This window comes from Alligator sinensis, unplaced genomic scaffold (assembly GCF_000455745.1).
Source record: "Alligator sinensis unplaced genomic scaffold, ASM45574v1 scaffold976_2, whole genome shotgun sequence".
NCBI lineage: Eukaryota > Metazoa > Chordata > Crocodylia > Alligatoridae > Alligator > Alligator sinensis.
In genome coordinates this window covers 818,731-837,147 of record NW_005842666.1, presented here as the reverse complement: position 1 = coordinate 837,147, position 18,417 = coordinate 818,731, and the positions used below count along the sequence as shown (strand labels likewise).

The window sequence follows — 18,417 nt, the reverse complement described above, 5'->3', positions numbered from 1 at the left end:
ATTCTTTCTGACAGAACATGCAAAGTATGGTTTTACTTTGAAAATTGACTCTATCAAAATGACACTATTTGGTTCCATGTTTATTGTCTTTTAATTGCCATCAACTGTTAATTAAGTTTAAAAAGACAATGATTTTTCCCTCTAGCTGCAAGCTCTGTAACACACTGGGATACGAAAAGCACGATACGTTTCTTTTTGCTTCCGTGTTTTCTTAGTAATTCTGACTAATTCCAGGTAGAATACAGGTATAATTACTAACTAGACCCATGCTTGGACCAAAATAAAATCTTTGGGATATGTGGTCATTTATGGGAGACAGCAATATTATAGGATGGGGACAAAAATTTTGAAAAGAAGACCTGTCTGTGAAGATTACTCAAAGTTTCTTTGTGTTTTAGCTCTCTCTAAATTATTACTTTTAAAGGGCCAGATATTTCCCTTTCTTTGGAATATCCCTTGAAGCCCTGTGCCTAGGAAAGAAAATATTTCTTGTTAGCTTCACCACAGTAAATATATTTATATATAAACACCTATGTTACCCAAATACTGGGGTCTGAGTGGTGCTCTCTTTGCAGACAATGGGAAGTAAACCTATGCATCATAGGGAAGCTTGACCTGTGACCAGGCTGTACTGTGCACTTTATTGAAAATCCATACCTGATTTCTTTATTGATTGCATCTAGTTGCTCTTGAAGCATCATGGCCAAAGTTTGCGCATCAGAATGCCCACTTGGTGAGAGAAGGTCCATGGAGCTAAAAATAGTTTCTCTATCATCATCATCAATATCAGACATTTCTGTGTCACTTTCAAATGGATGACTGCTCAAGACTCCAATCTGCTGTGTTCTGTTCCATTCATGATCCCCAAGAGACTTTACCTAAACAGGAATTTGGAAAATGCAGCCTCAGAAAAAAGCCTATTCAAAATCTGATTTCTAGAAATGGAAAAGAGCAGCTGCTCACATTTAAAACATGGAGTGAGTGATGAATTCCATTTTTTTTTTGTATTTACATTAAAATATATTACGGACATTGTGAACTACTTTCATACTGCTTCTGCTGTAGTTCAGTGTAAACAAAGGGGGAGATTTTTAAAAGCACAACAGGGACTTAGGCATCCACCTCTTATTGAACTCCAGTATCCTTCCTTATACTAGTCAAATGCAGGAATGGAAAACTCTTTGTATCTGTATTTAGCATTTTTTGCAAACTGCAAGAACTGGGAAGTTCTGTAACCTGCTGTGATGTCTTTTCCAAACACCACAGTGCATTCTTCTATCCACATGCTGGGTATCTTTTACAAACAATGGTGTACATTCTCCTGTCCATGGGATTTACATTGGCTCTTAATATTGTATACATTGAAAAGCATATGATTCATAAATACTCTACAACTAAAGCAATTTATCACTCTCAAATAATTTCACTGAACAATTAATGCCAGTCCACAATGATGTCTTTAGTAGTCTTATTGAGCAATACATGCAATAACTCATGCAAAATCTTTTCTGAAAGCAAAAAAATGGTTAACCTTTGGTTCATCTCTGCAGACTCCCATACGGCCTCTTCTAGGTCGCCTTATCACTTTAGTTGACCGATAATCAGATTGGCTATCAACTAGTGAACCCACAGAATATCTCAATTCTGCTGATGTGTCAAGATGAGGTCTGAAAAGAGAGGATATCTGGTAAATTTAAACATTAGTAATAAAGTTCAGTGCCTTTCATTCTAGGATCTCAGACTTTTACAAACACTAATCTATTATGTATCACAACAGAAATTACAAACAGATTATGATGACGTGAATACCTTGTACAATACCATGGACTAATAAAGAAAGCAAATCCTGAAACCTTTGATTATGGGCTAAATCATATACACTTCTAAATAAGCACAACTGTACCCCCTCTGTAACTAGATTTCAAAAAAAGATTCAACTTCACTGTAGGATAATCAGTTTGAACAAATTAGTGATTACCTTATATTTTCTAGCAGAATTCTAATGATAGGAAAGTTAGAGACATTGTTACTGATACACTGTTTTAACCACATGGAGGCTCTTGGTAATGCATATGAAATGAGTTGGGGCCTAATCCTTGAGGGACCACTAACTGCTATGGGGATTCTTTTTATTTGTAGGGATGCCCCAATATGCATGTGGAGTTGCAGGATGGAGCCTTCAGCTAGCACCTGGCAAGTGTATCAGCAGACTTCCTAGTAGCCAGATGTCCTCATCAAAAAAAGGAAAAAAAAGCCCACAATTAACACAAACAGAAATCTTTTCAGAGAGAGCCTGAACTACCCTCTTACTAACAGAAGTGAGGCCCACTCTTAAAAAAAAAGGCGATCCTGGCAGTATGGTGTGGAAAACCTGATCATTGAAGAAGGTTGGCCTGTGCCAAATTCAGCAGTGTCCAAAAGCTGCCTATATAGTATATTTTACAAACAAGTAAAACAAGAAGGAAAACAGGGCAATTTTTCTGAAGTATGAATAATCCTGTAGTAAACAAGTCAGAGCCATAAACAATTTCAGAGGCAGATGCTGAAAATATGTCTTAGGCTTTAGTTTCTAAGTACAACATATTTCAGAGCCCATGCTGTGGCCATAAATGTTGAGCCTCCTGGACCTTCATTCATAATTCATCAGGACAAAGGGAAGGAAAGCAGGAGTTATGCCTGAGCGGATAAACATTGATACAAAATGTTGAAAGACTAGTTTGTGGCTATTCCTATAATATGAATGCTTGTCTTTTGGACTATTTTAGAAATAGCATTCATATCAGTTTTTAAATGAACTAATTTCCCCATGTACTAAGAAATTTTGGTTAGGCCTGGTCTTGGTTAGCCTAAACATTAGCAAGGAAAACTGAAAATATATCAAGGTTTGCTTTACATTGCTTTACAATTAAATTTTACAACGGCAGCTGAATTGAACACATGATTTTCAAATAAAAATACCAAAGACATTCTAACAGATCCATGAACCAGCAGTGTAGCGGTGCGGCCTGGTGCCTGGGGCACAAGGACAGTGGCAACTGGAAGTTGCCCCTAGCATGGTTGCAATCAGGATATTAGCCAGGGACAGAAGTTACACATAAACAGGTTTAAGTGGTCAGGAACCAGGTTAAACCTGTAACAGAACATGAGTTCAGTGCACATAACCCAGTTTCAAAATGGCCAAAACTGGTTTAAGATAAACCCAGTTGAATGTAGTATCAGATTTAACTGATTTGAGCCAAACTGGTTTATGGAACTTCTGTCCCAGACCCAGTCCAGGTTTAAGTTAAATCAGAGTCCCCCAACATCCTGCCATGGTTTTCAGTGGTGGGTTGTGCTCTCTGTTCCACTGGAGAAGGGCTGGCCCCACCTGCAGCTGCCAGCAGGGACTTTTACATCCCCCGTAGCCAGGAGCATGGTGGATTCCCTTTCCTCACCCCCTCCTCTGGTAGGGAATTGACCCAGCTCCCAGCTGGGGCAGAGGAGTAAAGACCCCACTGCCGACTTCCCCACTTCACTGGGAATGGGGTGTGTGTTTCCCCCCTCCCCCAACTCCCACCTCAGCTATCCCACAGGACCTGCCGGGCTGTGGGCCACACTCACCAGGGAGCCCCACGCTTCAGGACAGACTGGGGGAGGGGGAGCTGTAGCCATGGATGTGAGCCCCCTCCCTCCTCCAGTGTCAGCCACACTACAGCCCTGCCACAGCCTGGCAGGTGGAGCAGGCCGGGAGCCACAGAGGCTGTGCCAGGCGGGGCTGATGGGCAGTGGGGGCTGGCTCCAGCCACGCAGGGGGAGAGGATTTGCCTGACACCCACAGGGAGCTCGGGGCAGGCCTGACTCCCCAGCAGGGGCTGCAGCGCTGCCCAGGAAGCACCAGGCAGCCCCAATACTCTGACCTCCCAGGCCAGTTCCAGTGAAGCGGCAGCGCCAGGGGCCGTGCTTGCTTTGCCACTCTTGGGATGAAGCAAGGGTCTGCAATAGGAGTGGGGGAGGGAGGGAGGGAGAGGAGGCTGCCATTTTTCCTCCCCACTCCCTTTTCAACCAACCTGGCAGCCGGGGAGACATGTTGCCGGGTTATCTGCCTGGCTCCTGGCTGCAGGGAAACCCACACTCCCCACATGAGCCAGGAGCCAGGGGGATCACCTGGCCACACCCACTCCCCAGATGAAGAGACAGTGGGAGGTGAGGGGGGCAGCCCCTGCTGCGGGCTTTCCACAGCCTGGTTGGGGTCCAAAGCTAGGCTGGGTGGGGTATTTCCCCCCCTGCCTCCTTAGCTGGCCCGCTGGCTGAGCAGGGCTTATGGCCAGGTGGTCCTCTGCCTGCTGTGACAGTTCGCTCCACTGCCACCAAGAGAGGCAGGGGGCAGGGAGCCATAATGCAGCCCAACTGCAAACCTTGGCATGCGGGGCTGGAGGCAGGAGGTGGCAGGTGCTGACATCCACCCCCTTGGGTCGCCCCAGCCCAGGCCATGCTACTGTAGTGGGAGGCAGCAGTGAGTTGGGCTCCCCCACTCCCCGCAGGCAGGTCACATCCCCCCTCCCCACCCCCTCTCCATGGCTGACTGGTTGCTCCTTGGCGAGACTCAGCCCAGGGTGCATGTTGGTGCCTCCACTGCTGCTGCCTGCAATGGTGGGGATTAACGCCCACCCTTCCCCTCAGGCTACTAGCATCTGGCCCCCATGGCCCTGGGTGCACGGCAGAGCCTGTTGGTGCCCATGCTGCCCCCCTCCACCCCCGCAATGGGAGGATTAAACCCCAATTCCCCTCAAGCTACTTGGGTCTGGCCCCACTCCTGCTCCTGCCCCCAGCCAGTGAGTGAGAGGAGTGTCAGGGCTGGGGACTATGTGCTTCCCCTGTCCAGGCACACCGTGGCTGGAGTCCCTGCAGACCAGGGTGGGAGTTTAAACCCCTCCTCAATCACACTCAGACCTGTCCTTTCCCTCAGCTTAGTTTCCCTCCAGCTGAGGACTTGCTGTAGCTTCCCCTGGCTTCTGGCCTGAGCCACTTCAGGCATGTGCCTGCATTTCTGGAGCCAATAGTGGATGTCTGTCCACTTGCAAATTTGTTCATTCTATGCAGGTTAGAGTAACCTGCAAAGACTGAATCAATTCAGGCTCTGCCTTTTTGAATGTCCATCCCTAGCCATCATGGCTGCTGGAAGAAGCTGTTTTCCTTCTCTCCCACAAATCAGTGACTGGAGTGGTTGCTTCAGTCACCCCACCCTAGTTACACTACTGCTATGAAGACATCAAGTGAATAAACAACCAATAGTAACTGTTATTTTCTAAAGCTTGCATTCCTAATGTAAACTGAAAAATGCAATACAAAACCTCCTATGAGACAGATTTTGAAAGATTATTTTGTGTAACATGTTTAAAGTATTTGCTAGGAATTTTTGTGTCATTTCTTTTTAGACTGTCTTGCTGTTTGAACTGAAATTATACCACAAGCACAGGAATGACCCTCAAAATGTGCCTGAGTGTATAACTTATGTCATGGTGATGTCGATACATCTTTCAGATACAGATGCCTAAAATCTGAAATCTATTTTAAATTAAGTCAAATGGAACAAGGGATGCCTATAATGTTTTTACTGCATCTGTCCACTGCCTCCAGAATAAACTACTTTGCTTTCACAGTCTATCCCCTATTGGCCAAGCATCAATTTGCATTCCCTACTGAGATGTCGACTCCCGCCTCCATCCTGCTAGTCTAAATTCCCCATTTGGTACATTTTCAAACAAGTACCTTCAGGTTTTTTTGCATGGTGCTCCTAAAAATCAGGAGGAATTATCTGTAAGCTCTTAAAAGCTACCCTAAAAAGACGCTTTACTATTTTCCTAAAACCTCCCATGTGCTGTCATGCCTTCAGAAAAATTTGGCAAGACACTGCTGGGCCACCAAGACCTTTAATTGCCATGCTGATCAATGCTGTCTCACTTTCTTGTTACACTGATGTTATCTAAATGTTGTCTCCTGTCTTTCTTTGATTTTAAGATTGTTGAGGCAGGGACCAGAAATGTTTTAGTACTTTTAGAGCACAAACACAGTGGATAACTGGTCTATGTCTCCTAGGACAATAATCTGCAATAAAATGATAGAAAATATGAGGGAACAGAAATTCTAGCCTCTATCCCATGTACATTTATCTACTGACTAAAATGTTGTCACATGAACTCATGCTATATCCTCTCTTTGTTGAAAGACCATCCTCTTGCCCAGAGGGAGACAAATCTGGAATGAGATGAACTGAGATTCAAGGCTGAGAACTTAACGTTCCTGAGACAGGACTTTCAGAAATATGATTTCATAGGATTACCAGCTACTAAAGAAGAACTGTTACCTGCAGCTCTGTAAGTGCAGGAGCACAGATGGATAAAGTAAACCATTTTTGACTGAATTCCCACGGCATAGCTGTAACACAGCTTATCAGTGTCAGACAGCACATAGCCACAGGTGAAGTGGATGTGTTTTCATAAAAGTAAGAAAGAGATTCTGAGAGGATGCCAAGAAGTAAGGCTTCCATTTCCCAAAGATAGTGGTGACAGGTCAGAAGTAAGCAAATAAATCTGTCAGCAATCACTATCAGTAGTTCTTTCCAATACAATAAACAAAGTCATCATTGTCACAAGCTGTGCTGTGTACACCTGTGCATGTAACTCACATTGCAAAAGAACAGAAATTTAAGCAGTTCTAAGAATTAGAAAATTTGCATGTACATTCATTAATATATATGTTTCTCTAAATAAGGGGCAAATGGAACATAAAACAAAAGAAAGGAATGAGAAAGTAACTAAAAATTGTTAAGTGATATCTCAGAAAGCATTCAAAGGAAAAGAAAGGGTTCAGATTAAAATGTCCTTAGCAGAGACTTATTACATACATTTTGCCTAGTTTCTTATGATTGCTAGTTATGAAATGAGGGTAGACGAGACAAATTGTAAGTTTTATTTGAAAGGACATATATTTGGACAGAAAGGAAAATTCACTCACTATAACAATAGCAATATGATTTCCATCACATTATTTTCAACTATCAATTTTCAACTATAAAACCAGATTTATAGATTTGCATTTAAAACCTCATGTCCCAATACCAGTTTGGTCCTGGCCCTTAAGGAGAGGCCTTTATACAAACGGGCTCTTGTGCCTCTGCTAAACCCTTACTTTATAATTTATATGCTGGCACAGCCTTGTTACCCATTATGTAGCAGGAGAATATTTGATAGAGCCTGGCCATAATTATGTTCTGTTGTTAAAGTTGGCAATTGCAATTCTGATGTTAAGCTTTGGCAGAAGTTATCGAAGTATTTTAGTATAATATAATTTTTAAAGTGCAGAGTAAATTTAAAACAGATGACACTGATCCTAGACATTTATTAATATATCCTCACTTCTGTAAGATGCCACCTAATCAATGAAAAAGTGAAGGCCTTACTAATTATCACACATTTGACTTTATTTTCTAAGTATTTTTACATCTACTGAATAACATTCTTGTTGTGAAATCCTGAAAAATGTTTTTGTGTTATATTTGAACTCAACAACTTGTATGATTTTTAAAATTACCTTGACAATGTGGGTTCAATTAAAGAGCCAGTTCTTAATTTCATCTGGTCAAGTTCAGATCTCAGTTTCTCAATTTCTTCTGCCAGTCGTTCCTGAAAGAGAGAATCAGGAGAGAGAGAATGTTTTTCAGATCATTTGCAATGAATAAAAAATGGAAATATATATATTAATAGCTACTAACTGACTAACTAACTAACTATATATATATATATATAGTTACTGACATCTAAAGTAAAAAAAACAAACCTTCAGGAATATATTCTCCAGCTGAAGAATTTCTACAAATTTCAATTTGCTAATAACATATCTTCACTGAGGGAAGACACTATAGTACTCTGTAAAAGTAGTGTCTGCTCCCAGCTTGTTTTTTTTTTTTAATCCAATGAGTGTCTTATGAAAATGCATTAATAATCCTGGGACCAGAAACCAGAATCTGGGACTCCCAAATCCCAGGGTCATGCTGTTATCACTAGGCCACAGAGTGATGCTTACTTGCTCTCTCTCTCTCTAGCTCTTTGAATCTTGCACTACCTTCTGTACAGCTTCCCAGCTTCAAAGGGAAAGGTAGAGGATGAGCCCCCTCTCAGCATGGCAGTAAAGACACTTTCCTAGAAAGAGGGAGGTATACATTTCAATTTTCTCATGCTGAGGAGGGCTAAACCAAGACTCCTACTGTCCTGGGAAAATAGTGGGTTAGATCCACTACAGCTGGAGTTTGAAACTCAGCTCCCCATTATACTGATGAAATCATCTAGCATTTTATAGAACTAGGATTTTAGGAGCAAACTAATACCCACAATATAGTGGATACATAAAAAAAAATTTTTTCTAGTGTTATATTAAAAAAAAACATTCTTGGTTTTTTGTTCTATTACAATAGCAGATTTCTACAAACAACAAGTCAGAAGAGAGCAAGTACTGTAAAATATGTCACTGTAAGAGGATTGGTAGCTATGCCTAATTATTCACAAGTGATTACTCATCAGCAGTTATCCATTGGATAGAAATGAGATAAGAACTATAGGAATATACAGATATATGTAGGAATATACAATTTTTCATTACAGATAATAGATGCTCACTGTCTAAGAATTTCATGACTATGAAAGAATAAAATAATCAAAGATTTTGGTTTTGCACTCTCACTGACACTTATTGCCATAACAGAAGATAACATTCTGCAAAATGAAATAATGATTCATTTATATCATGTTGAGCTATGAAAAACTGAAGAGATTCCAATTTCTTGTGAGTTTGTTTGGCTTGACGAGGTGATATGAACAGGACTGGTCAGCACTTTATAGAATGACTAGTTATCCTAATTATCAGGAGCAAATTCTATTTAGATTTAGTAAGTGTAGATATTTAGAAATGACTAATTATACTTAGAGATTATGGGACTCTGGCAAGGACTGAATGCATTGACTAGTAAGACCACAGTGACAAATGATCTCAGTGACTAGTTAACCAGATTTTACTGTAAATACAAGATTAATTAATTGGAAATGTTCTGTAATATAGCACATTTCAGAAATGTGCAGATAATTTAGGTAGGAGGAAAGGAACCTGTGCTACGTGATATCAAATTATTCTGTCTGTAGTATTTTCTCTATGTTGAAGAGATATACAGGAGGGATTTGAGGATTCATAGGCATCACTTACTAATTAATTATTTAACAATTGCATTTAATCAAGGCATGACTATTAATCTAAATTTGCTTGACAACTTCGTTTGCCAAGATTAAAGAACTAAATCCTTTATGGCATTTTATTTTGTAGTTTTGGAGGTCAGAAGTAACAAAAATTCAATCCTTTATCATAATTTGATTGTGTTTACTCACTACATTGAGAATGCATATATCTCACTTTCTATGCTCCCACACCATATCAAGCAAAAAACAGAAGAAGCAAATTTCAAGAAGACTTTGCAAAATATTGTTTCAGAATGAATGTGGATCTCCATACTTGATTTAATAAATAATAAGAATATTCAGGACATGAATCAAACTGAAAAAAATAATTATTCATGCATATTTCCAATGTAACTTTATTAAATCAATAAAGTTATACTCAATTTAAGCATTTACGTGGGAAGTTATAGCTGAAGATTTATTAGCCATTACATTGCTAGCTTGTTTTAGAATAACTTCCCTGTGTAGACAAGCCCTTAATTATTTGCTCAAGGTCATATATGAAGTTGGTAGCAGTTAGGGGCTGAACTGGTCTGAAGAGCTCTTTTCTAGTGCCTTAACATCATCTCTATTCCTTCCTGCAAAATTATTTTAGTGTGGCTTAAAAAAAGAAAAGAAAATAGAATAGAAAATTTAAACAGATATTTTCTTTTGCCTTTCTCCTATTTTTATATGGTTTTCGGTGTCTCATGGTATCCATTATTTCCTCTCCTAGCATTTAGTGCAACTGTATTTTTTCCATTCTGCCCTATGTATTTTAATTCAATTTGACATGTTGCAAAAAATACTTTATGTATAAACCTAAAGGCAGATATATTTGTGGATACTACTGCCTTTAAGGGAAGTACATCTTTAAAATAAAACCAGAATTTCGCATTTACAATACATATTTATAATTCATTTGACTGGTTCACTAAACCATTTGTTAAAATGGGAATTACAATGCTTTGAACTCAGAGGCAACTTTCCACTATGTGTAGTATAAAGTCATTGAATCTTTAAAAATAATTGTATTACATCAAATTATTATAATCTTGACTAAAAATTATAACCTTCTACATGAATATCTCCTTTAGCCTGGTTCCTTTAAGAGCTAAAATGTATATGACAAAATTCTGGCCCAAGTGAAGTCAATGGGATTTTTCCGTTGACTTCAGTGGGGCCAGTATTTCAACCATAAGCATCAGTTTTAGGAGCATTTTCATAAAACATCAATATCTTCTTAAACCATCCAAATAGGTAAATATCACTATTTCCAGGATCCTTGGAAGTATTCAATGTCATTAGATCCCTTCACACATGCCAGATGGAGATGTTAAATATACCATATACAGATTTTCCAATTATTGTGTCAAATTATTTTGTAAACAAAATCAGATTACAGATAATATATCACTGTTATATAATACCTTGTCATGTAATGACTCTTCCAGGCTCTTCCTGAAACTTTCAGATTCCTGAATTAAAACATTCTAGGAGAAAAAGAAAGATTAAAAACATAAATAAAAGAGGAAAAAATAATCAAATACTAGAAGCTGCTATCTGATCAAGTAAACAAAGTTATCTGATCAGTCTCAATCAATCACTACAGATTTTTTTTTATTACAAATTCCCTAAAGCTTTTGGAAAGTGTACAGACTAGATTTGGAACCTATAAATAATCCAAATATTTGATTTCATCAGCAGAAAATGTTTGAAATCACTTCTCAATTCGAATTTTACACTTCAATTTTTCCCAGACAGATATGTTCATTGCTTATATTCTGCCTCAATCATATAAAACACATAGGTGCATAAACCACTAAAACAAGTTTGGCTAAAGAGGTATTTACCATATTTACTTGAATCTAAGATGAATTCACCCTGAATTTAAGATGACCCCCCAATAATTAGTTTTTATATATGGAAAACGTATAAATTTGTTATAATTTTTCAGATATAGAATCTAATTATTGGAGGCTTGTCTTGAATTTGTCCCCCTTCCACTGCTCTGGCAGGGAAAATAGTGTTGGGGGATGGTGGCCCCCTTGCCCTCTGCTCCCTCCATTTCTTCCCCCTATAGCCGCTTCCTCCACTTTACTGTCATCCCCTTGGGCTCCGTTTTGCAAACATGAAATGCAAGGGATCAAAAAACACTGACTGAAATAAACATATCTGTACTAATTTTCATATAGAGGAAAAGAAAACTATGGGTACCTAATAGATTCAGTTAATCTAGAATTGATGCATTTTACCTGCTTTGCAAACTGCTGCAAGTTTCAGCTCAGGTACTCCATACACACACATTTAAGCAGTACTTCTGTATCTACTTATAAATAGTACGAAATCTGTATGATATTAGTCCAAAGCCAAATGGTTCAAGATTTATCATGGGCCCCAGCAGAGTCAACCACATTTCAAGCCATGGTGGCCCCACAGCCCAGGACTTGTGTATACTTCAGATATCCCCCACAAAGGAACCATGTGCTAATTAGCCACTTGTCACTAGAACTGAGTGTTCTCATCTTTTGTCATGAGTTCTGTGATCTTCCTAAAATTTATAGGCAGAGGAGGTGTGGGGCTGTCTGGTTTGGCTCCACCTCATGAAGGCCACCCAAATCACTTGTGACGAGCCAAGGGAGGGGGTGACAGAGCCTCTCATTCCCATAGATGTTTGATGATGTTTGTCAGTCATTTAAAGCTGGGGAAGAAACAGGAATCACTGGAAATGGGAAAGAAAGGCACTTTCTTTCCCATTGTGAAGAGAAAGCCAAAATATATTGACATAGTGGTTCACCATGAGCTGAAAAAGGGCTGATGCTGAGGGGGACTGAGCACAACAGGGACTATATCTTATTTAGATGGGCTGCACTAACCTAGCCTTCTGGTAGCATCCACCTCACAGGAGAGTTGCATTTCTGGAATGGTTCAGTACCCACCAAGGTGCAGTGCAGTGGCTTTAAGCCCAGTTTATGGAAATGGGAGTCTCCTCCCTTACTTGCTCCAAGGGCCTTATAGCTAAAGAGAAGCAAAACTCGGGGGGCATCCAAACCCCAAGTCTCCGGGCTTGGGCCTGCAAGTAGGGCGCCTGCCAAAGGTTTTGGAAACATCTTAAGCCCCAGGTGCGGGTGGAGGATGTTTGCCGGTAGTAGGGCCACTTATGGTTCTGGACTCTTGGATTTGGAATTAATTTTGGCTAATTTGGCCTTGGATACAAATTAAATTAAAAAAAAAAAAAAAAAAGGTAGCATCTCAGCCTTGGTAGGGAAATGCCATGACCACTAAGGGGGTTTTCCTAGTTGCAAGAGAAAACCATTTTCTTGGCAGGGGGTAGTACCTTGACTAAGCTAAGGAATAATTAGCCTCCCACTTTCACTGCCAATGGGAAGATCTTGGCTATATGCCAACCTTATGTAAATGAGAGACTTCACCCTAGCTTGTTCCTGCAGCCATATGGCTGAGGGCAAGCGAAACTCGGGGGCATCTGAACCTCAAGCCTCCAGGCTTGGGCTTGCACATAGGACATCTGCCAAAGGATTTGAAAGCATCTGAAGCCCTAGGCAGGGGTGGAGGATGCTTGCTGATAGTAGAGCCACATATGGTTCTTGAATGACTTAGATTTGGACTTGATTTAGCTGATTTGGCTTGGAACATGAAAAAATTTCCTTAAAAAAAAAAAAAGCATCTTAGCCTTTTGGTTAAGATGAAGCATTTTTGGCAGCAATGGGAGGTTGTCAGGGCTGGCTCTGTCCCTTCTGGTGCCAGCCTGGTATTGTGGTACCTCCAGGCCTGGTGCCAGTTCCCTGCAGTGGGAACACCTACCCATTTTTGTAAGGGCTACACAAGCGAAAGAAAAAAAAGTTCCCATCAGTACATTTGCCCCATACAGGCCATGCATTTTAATGGCATGATTAGTGTAGGCTGCATTTAATCAGCATTAGACTTGATTTCCATTACTGAGCACATGCTGCTTCTGGCAGCACTTTAATGATAGACAATATATATAATAAGGTTTTCTTGTAAACAAATACAAGGTTAGGGGCTGTTTTCCTCATGCTGCTTGAAGGAAAAAACCCTCATCATTTATTTGAGTAAATATGGTAGTTTTCTACCACAAAAAATATACAATTAGTGTGAGGTACCTTTTCATGAATTAAGACCCTAGCTATGGAGGTAAAATGGAAGATGGGCCAAGATACCCTCAGGGCAACCATGCAATGGATAGTGGGGGCCTGTATAATATTCTGGGCTGCAGAAAAAATCCAATCTAGGCTCATATGAAGGTGAGTGGTAAGAAGATGGAAGGAAAAAGACTATTTTCATAGGTCCATTGCCCTTAACAGACTGCTCAGATGGCATGAAGGGACTGATAGTCACCACTGTAGCCAAGAGGCTTCAAATGAGAAAAATATTGTTTTACTTTTAGTGTATATATGACGAGGTTTGTAATTAAGATGACTAAAGTGAAAAGACCCAAATTCAGAGGGCTGCACATTGATCATATACATGGCAAATCTAGGACATATCTCAAGGCCTAGGAAATGCGTATGACAAGAGGAAACACAAAACATCTCTGAATAGTCAGATAACTCTGCATCCCAAAAGGCTTAGTGCACAGAAAAGCATAACTGAAGGAAGAAAAAGGAAGGAACTGAAGAAAGGAGATGAGAAGGAGAAGAGAAGGAGAAGAGGTCTGGGACTTGGGAACTCCTGAGTTGTAACTCTATGCCTGTAACTGTCCCACACTGCGCCTGGGGGCAAGTCATGTAAAATCTCTATCTGCAGTTCCCCATTAGCAAATTGCATACACTTATACTTTATTTATACACTTCACAGTAACAAAAATATTCTTTAGTGAATGTCTGCATCATAATTTGAACAGGAAAAACATAGTTAATGTTGTTAAAACTAAAACAATTATAGCTGATCTCTTTCTTAATGCCAAAAATTTGGTTTTATTTGTAGAAATTGGGTAAATACTCACCTGCGGATTACAAAACCAGCATGACATTTACATTCATTTAAAAGTGGAAAACATATAATTATAGTAATTGTCCTACTACTATTTACATTTTTACTGCCCTTTGAACATTACCTTTTCTTCAAGTGCTGCCATTCTCTCTTTCAAGTGTAGCTGCAGGCGTTCATTGGATTCTGTCAAAAGTCTGTCTACAGTATCTGATAGTCTTTTGTTGTGCTCCTCATTCATTTTCTCTCTTTGCCTGGCCTTCAGTACAGGGCAGAGGAAACACAATGGTAAGTGTCTGGGTTAATTAATGCAGATTTACACTGAACAAATTTTCAGTAAGACATCCAGGAACCAAAGGTATTATTCTTTTGGTTGACCTTACTGAGCCACCACATATTTTGATCAAGGTATATTAGAAAATTCTGTATTAGTAGAATGTTTCTAATGAACTAAAACTAGATTTAAGTGAATTGACTAAGATGGGACTGCATTACTTTCATGTTCACAAATGCTATGTTTTGCAGTCAAGAGAGCTGCATGTTTGTACTCAAAGGCAGAATTTGGCTCCATATTGTCAGATTTTATGCACAAAAAATAAACCATCTGCAATGAACATACTCTTTGGAGTTCCTGATTCTTCTCTTCAAGTTGAGCTTCTAAGTGTCTCATATGTTCTTCGATGTTACCATGTCTTTCCTCTGCCTGCAAAAAAATAGGAAGACTTGGTCTGAAATTTAAATAGCTTTCTAACTCATTATCTCAGTAAAGTTCAAACAAAACATAAAGCAAGCTACTACTAACTGCAAACTTAGTTTTCAAAAAATAAACTTTATTCAAACAGGCAGCTGAACAGCATTGCTTGAAATGTGTCAGCTACAAAGGCCTGTTACATCCAAGCATCAGCAAAACATTGGAGTTATTTATGAGCAATGAAATCAGCCAAATGTAACATGCAGACTGTGCATGGTTTGAACACAAACCTGCCATCGTAAAATTGTAAGCTCCTGAAGCACTGAACTGCACGATGGTTGATTATCAATAAAAAAAATAAAAATAAAATAAAATAAAATTAAATTAAAACAAATTAGATGGATTCTATTTAGCAATAGAAAGTAAAGTCCAGTAGGACTACCTTCCTACGTATGGAGATCATTTCTTGTAGTTTAGCTTCCATAACATATTGATAATCATCAGATGAGGTAGAAGAGGTTGGATCAGACTAACAAGTCAAGGAAAAGGAGAGGGACAAAATTGAAAAATCAGAACTAAAGACACTGACACTGAACAGAACACAGCACAGAATGCTTAAAAGAAAAGCGTGACTGAAAATTTAATATTTTAACTGACACAGTTTTATGTGGAATAAACTACACTGATATTTGGTGAATATGATGCAGTTGACGTGGATAAACAGAAAACAATGAAATGTTAAAAAAGCTATCAACCTAGGTATGGAAGGTCAAGGTTAGTAATGGCTGGCTGATGAAAGATTTCTACAGAGTAAAATCAAAGCAGTTCTGGCTAATAGGGTCTCATGTTGTAGTTGGAGTTATGGGGATCTAAACATCGGAGTGTGACTCTGAGAGGCCAATGTCAGAATTTTTGTAAAATTTTTGCACCATTTTATAGGAATGAAAAACAATGCCTAAATGTAATAGAATATATAAAATTAATGGATTAGTCATTTATAGTAACTGTGCAGTGTTATGAAAGATTTTCCTAGAAAACACAGAAAACTAATAAAATACAGCTCAAGACTTTTTAGAGAGAGAATCAAATAAGCCCTTTTTACCCCAATAAATTATATAATTTCTAATTTCTTTGAGAGGATTCACCCTGGTGAATCCATTTTATGAGGTTAGTCCCATACTTTTAGGAAAGACTTCATAAATACAACATCATTAATTGGACAAGAAGTCATGTACTGAATATAAAGAATGGCAGTCCATCCAAAGTCATTGTTTTTTCTCATATAAAATTTAATAGACCATTTGTTACAAAATATGGATCTCTCTCATCCTCATATCAATGAAGTCTATTGTACCATTTTAAAGAAAGCTGAAAGAAAGCTATGTCGAATTTGTTGCTACGGAAACAAAACATGTGCATAAGAAACAGACACTGCACAGTATTACTGATGTCTGTGCTTTGTAAGCTCCTGATTTTGAAATGCTCTTTGATTAGGTCATTGTCAGAAATGACCTCTGGGTCACCAGGTACGTAAACACCCAGCAAATGTAATGTTAGCGATAAGAATATACTTCATTACTGAGATCATCATCTACAAAAGAGTTATCAGAATAATAATTAGGCGCACATACTAAAATAAGTACACATAGTTTATTGTGTATGGTACACACACCATAATTTAAGATCACTTCAGTGATACTACTACATTTACTTGAATCCAAGATGATTTTTTCCCCCACATATTTCAACATGGGGAAAAGGCTCATCATCTTAGATTTGAATAGGTAGGTGGCTAGGTGGCTGCCCCAGCTCCAACCCTGGCCTATACCCAGGACCAGGGTTGAGTTGGAGCAGCAGGTGCTGCCCACCCCTCCCCCTGTACTACTTACTCTCAGTTGTGGTTGTAACTCTGGCTCTTGCCCAGAGCATGGAGCACAGGATGGCTCTGGTACCCACCTGGCAAGGCAGCAGTGGCAGCAGTTCCAATCCTGGCTCCATCTCTAACTTAGCCCTGGGGCTGGGGCTGAATGTGTTCCTGTAGCTGCTGTTGCCTGGCCAGGTAGAAGCAACAGCTATCATGTGCTCTAGACCCTATAGCCATGAAGCATCCTAGAATTAGGCAACTACTTCCACCTGACTGAGGAAGCCAAGGCCCTCTTGAATGCCAGTGACTCCAAGGTGCTGTGGGAGCATCTCCAGGCCACTGATAGGTGGTTTGGGGCCCATGAGATGAGCAGTGAATGGTAGGAACAGATTGTCCTGGGTACCTGGGATAATGAATAGTGTCTATAAAACTTCCCCATGTGCTGGGCCATTTTCATAGACATCATCACCCAGCTGGCACACCACATTGAGTGGCAGGACATCAGCATAAGGCCATCCCTGACTCCAGAGAAGCAAGTCACCATTGTCACCTGGAAACTTGCCACTCCCTACAATCCAGTGGCATGCTGAGGGGAGGGCCAGGAGGGGGCCATGGCCCTCGGTGCAGGCCTGAAGGGACACTGGCCGGGCAGCCAGGCCATAGGCAGATTAATACATGAGAAAACTGGGTACATGTCCCCAGGGGTCTGTTCCAATTCAGGGCCCCAGGATCCTCACCAGCAGGGAAGTGAAAACCGCAGTTTAAACTCAGTGCCCATTTTTGACGCCAAGTTTAAAACCGCAGCTTTCACATTTGCTTCCCTGGGAGTTGGAAGCAGGGCCCCTCCTCCACCAATGTAGCTGTGGTAGGGCAGGGCTGGTGTTTTGCCTGAAGAGCTGTGGTGTGCCTGCAGGCCGGGTGGTGCCACATCTGGGGCAGGGGGCTGGATCCATTGATCTTATGAGGTCCCATCCAGCCCTAATGTCTATGAAATCTATGAAAATGTGCTTATTATCAAGTGGAGAACTCATGGTTGGTCTGAGGGGCTGCGTGGAACAAGGTATCTGGGTCACAGATACAGATACACAAATCCAGTGCCAACACTAGCTGTTTTGATCACCTTATTTTTCTCTAGGTCCTTCTTCTCTAGGTACTTCACAATAGGCTTCTGAGGCTGAATTTTGGGGTTTGGAGCCCTACTGGGGATGTGTTTTGACATTGGTGTGGTGAGTAATGGCTGTATCAATCCCCATGGCTCCCTGAGTAGATACTGCAGTTCAGGTACCCATGGCAGTTAATGCTCACACTTCACCACTGGAGATGGGTCTGGATCTGGTCCATGAGGAGCCTTGCAGTTTGGTTTTGGCTATCAGGGCCAGGTGAATTTGCCACCTCTACTCTGTACTCTCTCTTTTTTCTTTACTTGCATGGCATTGTCCTTCACCATTGTTACCTTCCTTATCCCTTTATAATGGCCACTTTATCTCTAGAAAGAATACCTCACATATTCCATCTTTTGCTTATTCTAACTCCTGGCTTCCCTTTCAAATAATATTACCTCTCCTGCTGTCCTCTCTTACAAACATCTCTTTCTCACACAATCTCCCCTCTGAATCATTCACTGAAGAATGAGCTTTGGGCTCCTTTTCTTGCAT

The 18,417-nt window shown here is 40.3% G+C and overlaps 1 protein-coding gene across 1 annotated transcript in view; it reads right to left on the bottom strand.

Annotated features, from left to right (window-relative positions):
- The window catches only part of PPFIA2 (PTPRF interacting protein alpha 2), a gene marked incomplete at its 3' end in the record, with an annotated part of 557,753 nt that overhangs the window by 53,751 nt on the left and 485,585 nt on the right, over nucleotides 1–18,417 (bottom strand). The window contains exons 10-15 of the mRNA XM_025215735.1: nucleotides 14,827–14,910; nucleotides 14,335–14,466; nucleotides 10,670–10,732; nucleotides 7,570–7,661; nucleotides 1,532–1,667; nucleotides 658–878 (exon numbers count right to left, since the gene is read on the bottom strand). Coding sequence (XP_025071520.1) covers nucleotides 658–878; nucleotides 1,532–1,667; nucleotides 7,570–7,661; nucleotides 10,670–10,732; nucleotides 14,335–14,466; nucleotides 14,827–14,910 — 728 coding nt within the window. The remainder of the gene's footprint in view (nucleotides 1–657; nucleotides 879–1,531; nucleotides 1,668–7,569; nucleotides 7,662–10,669; nucleotides 10,733–14,334; nucleotides 14,467–14,826; nucleotides 14,911–18,417) is intronic.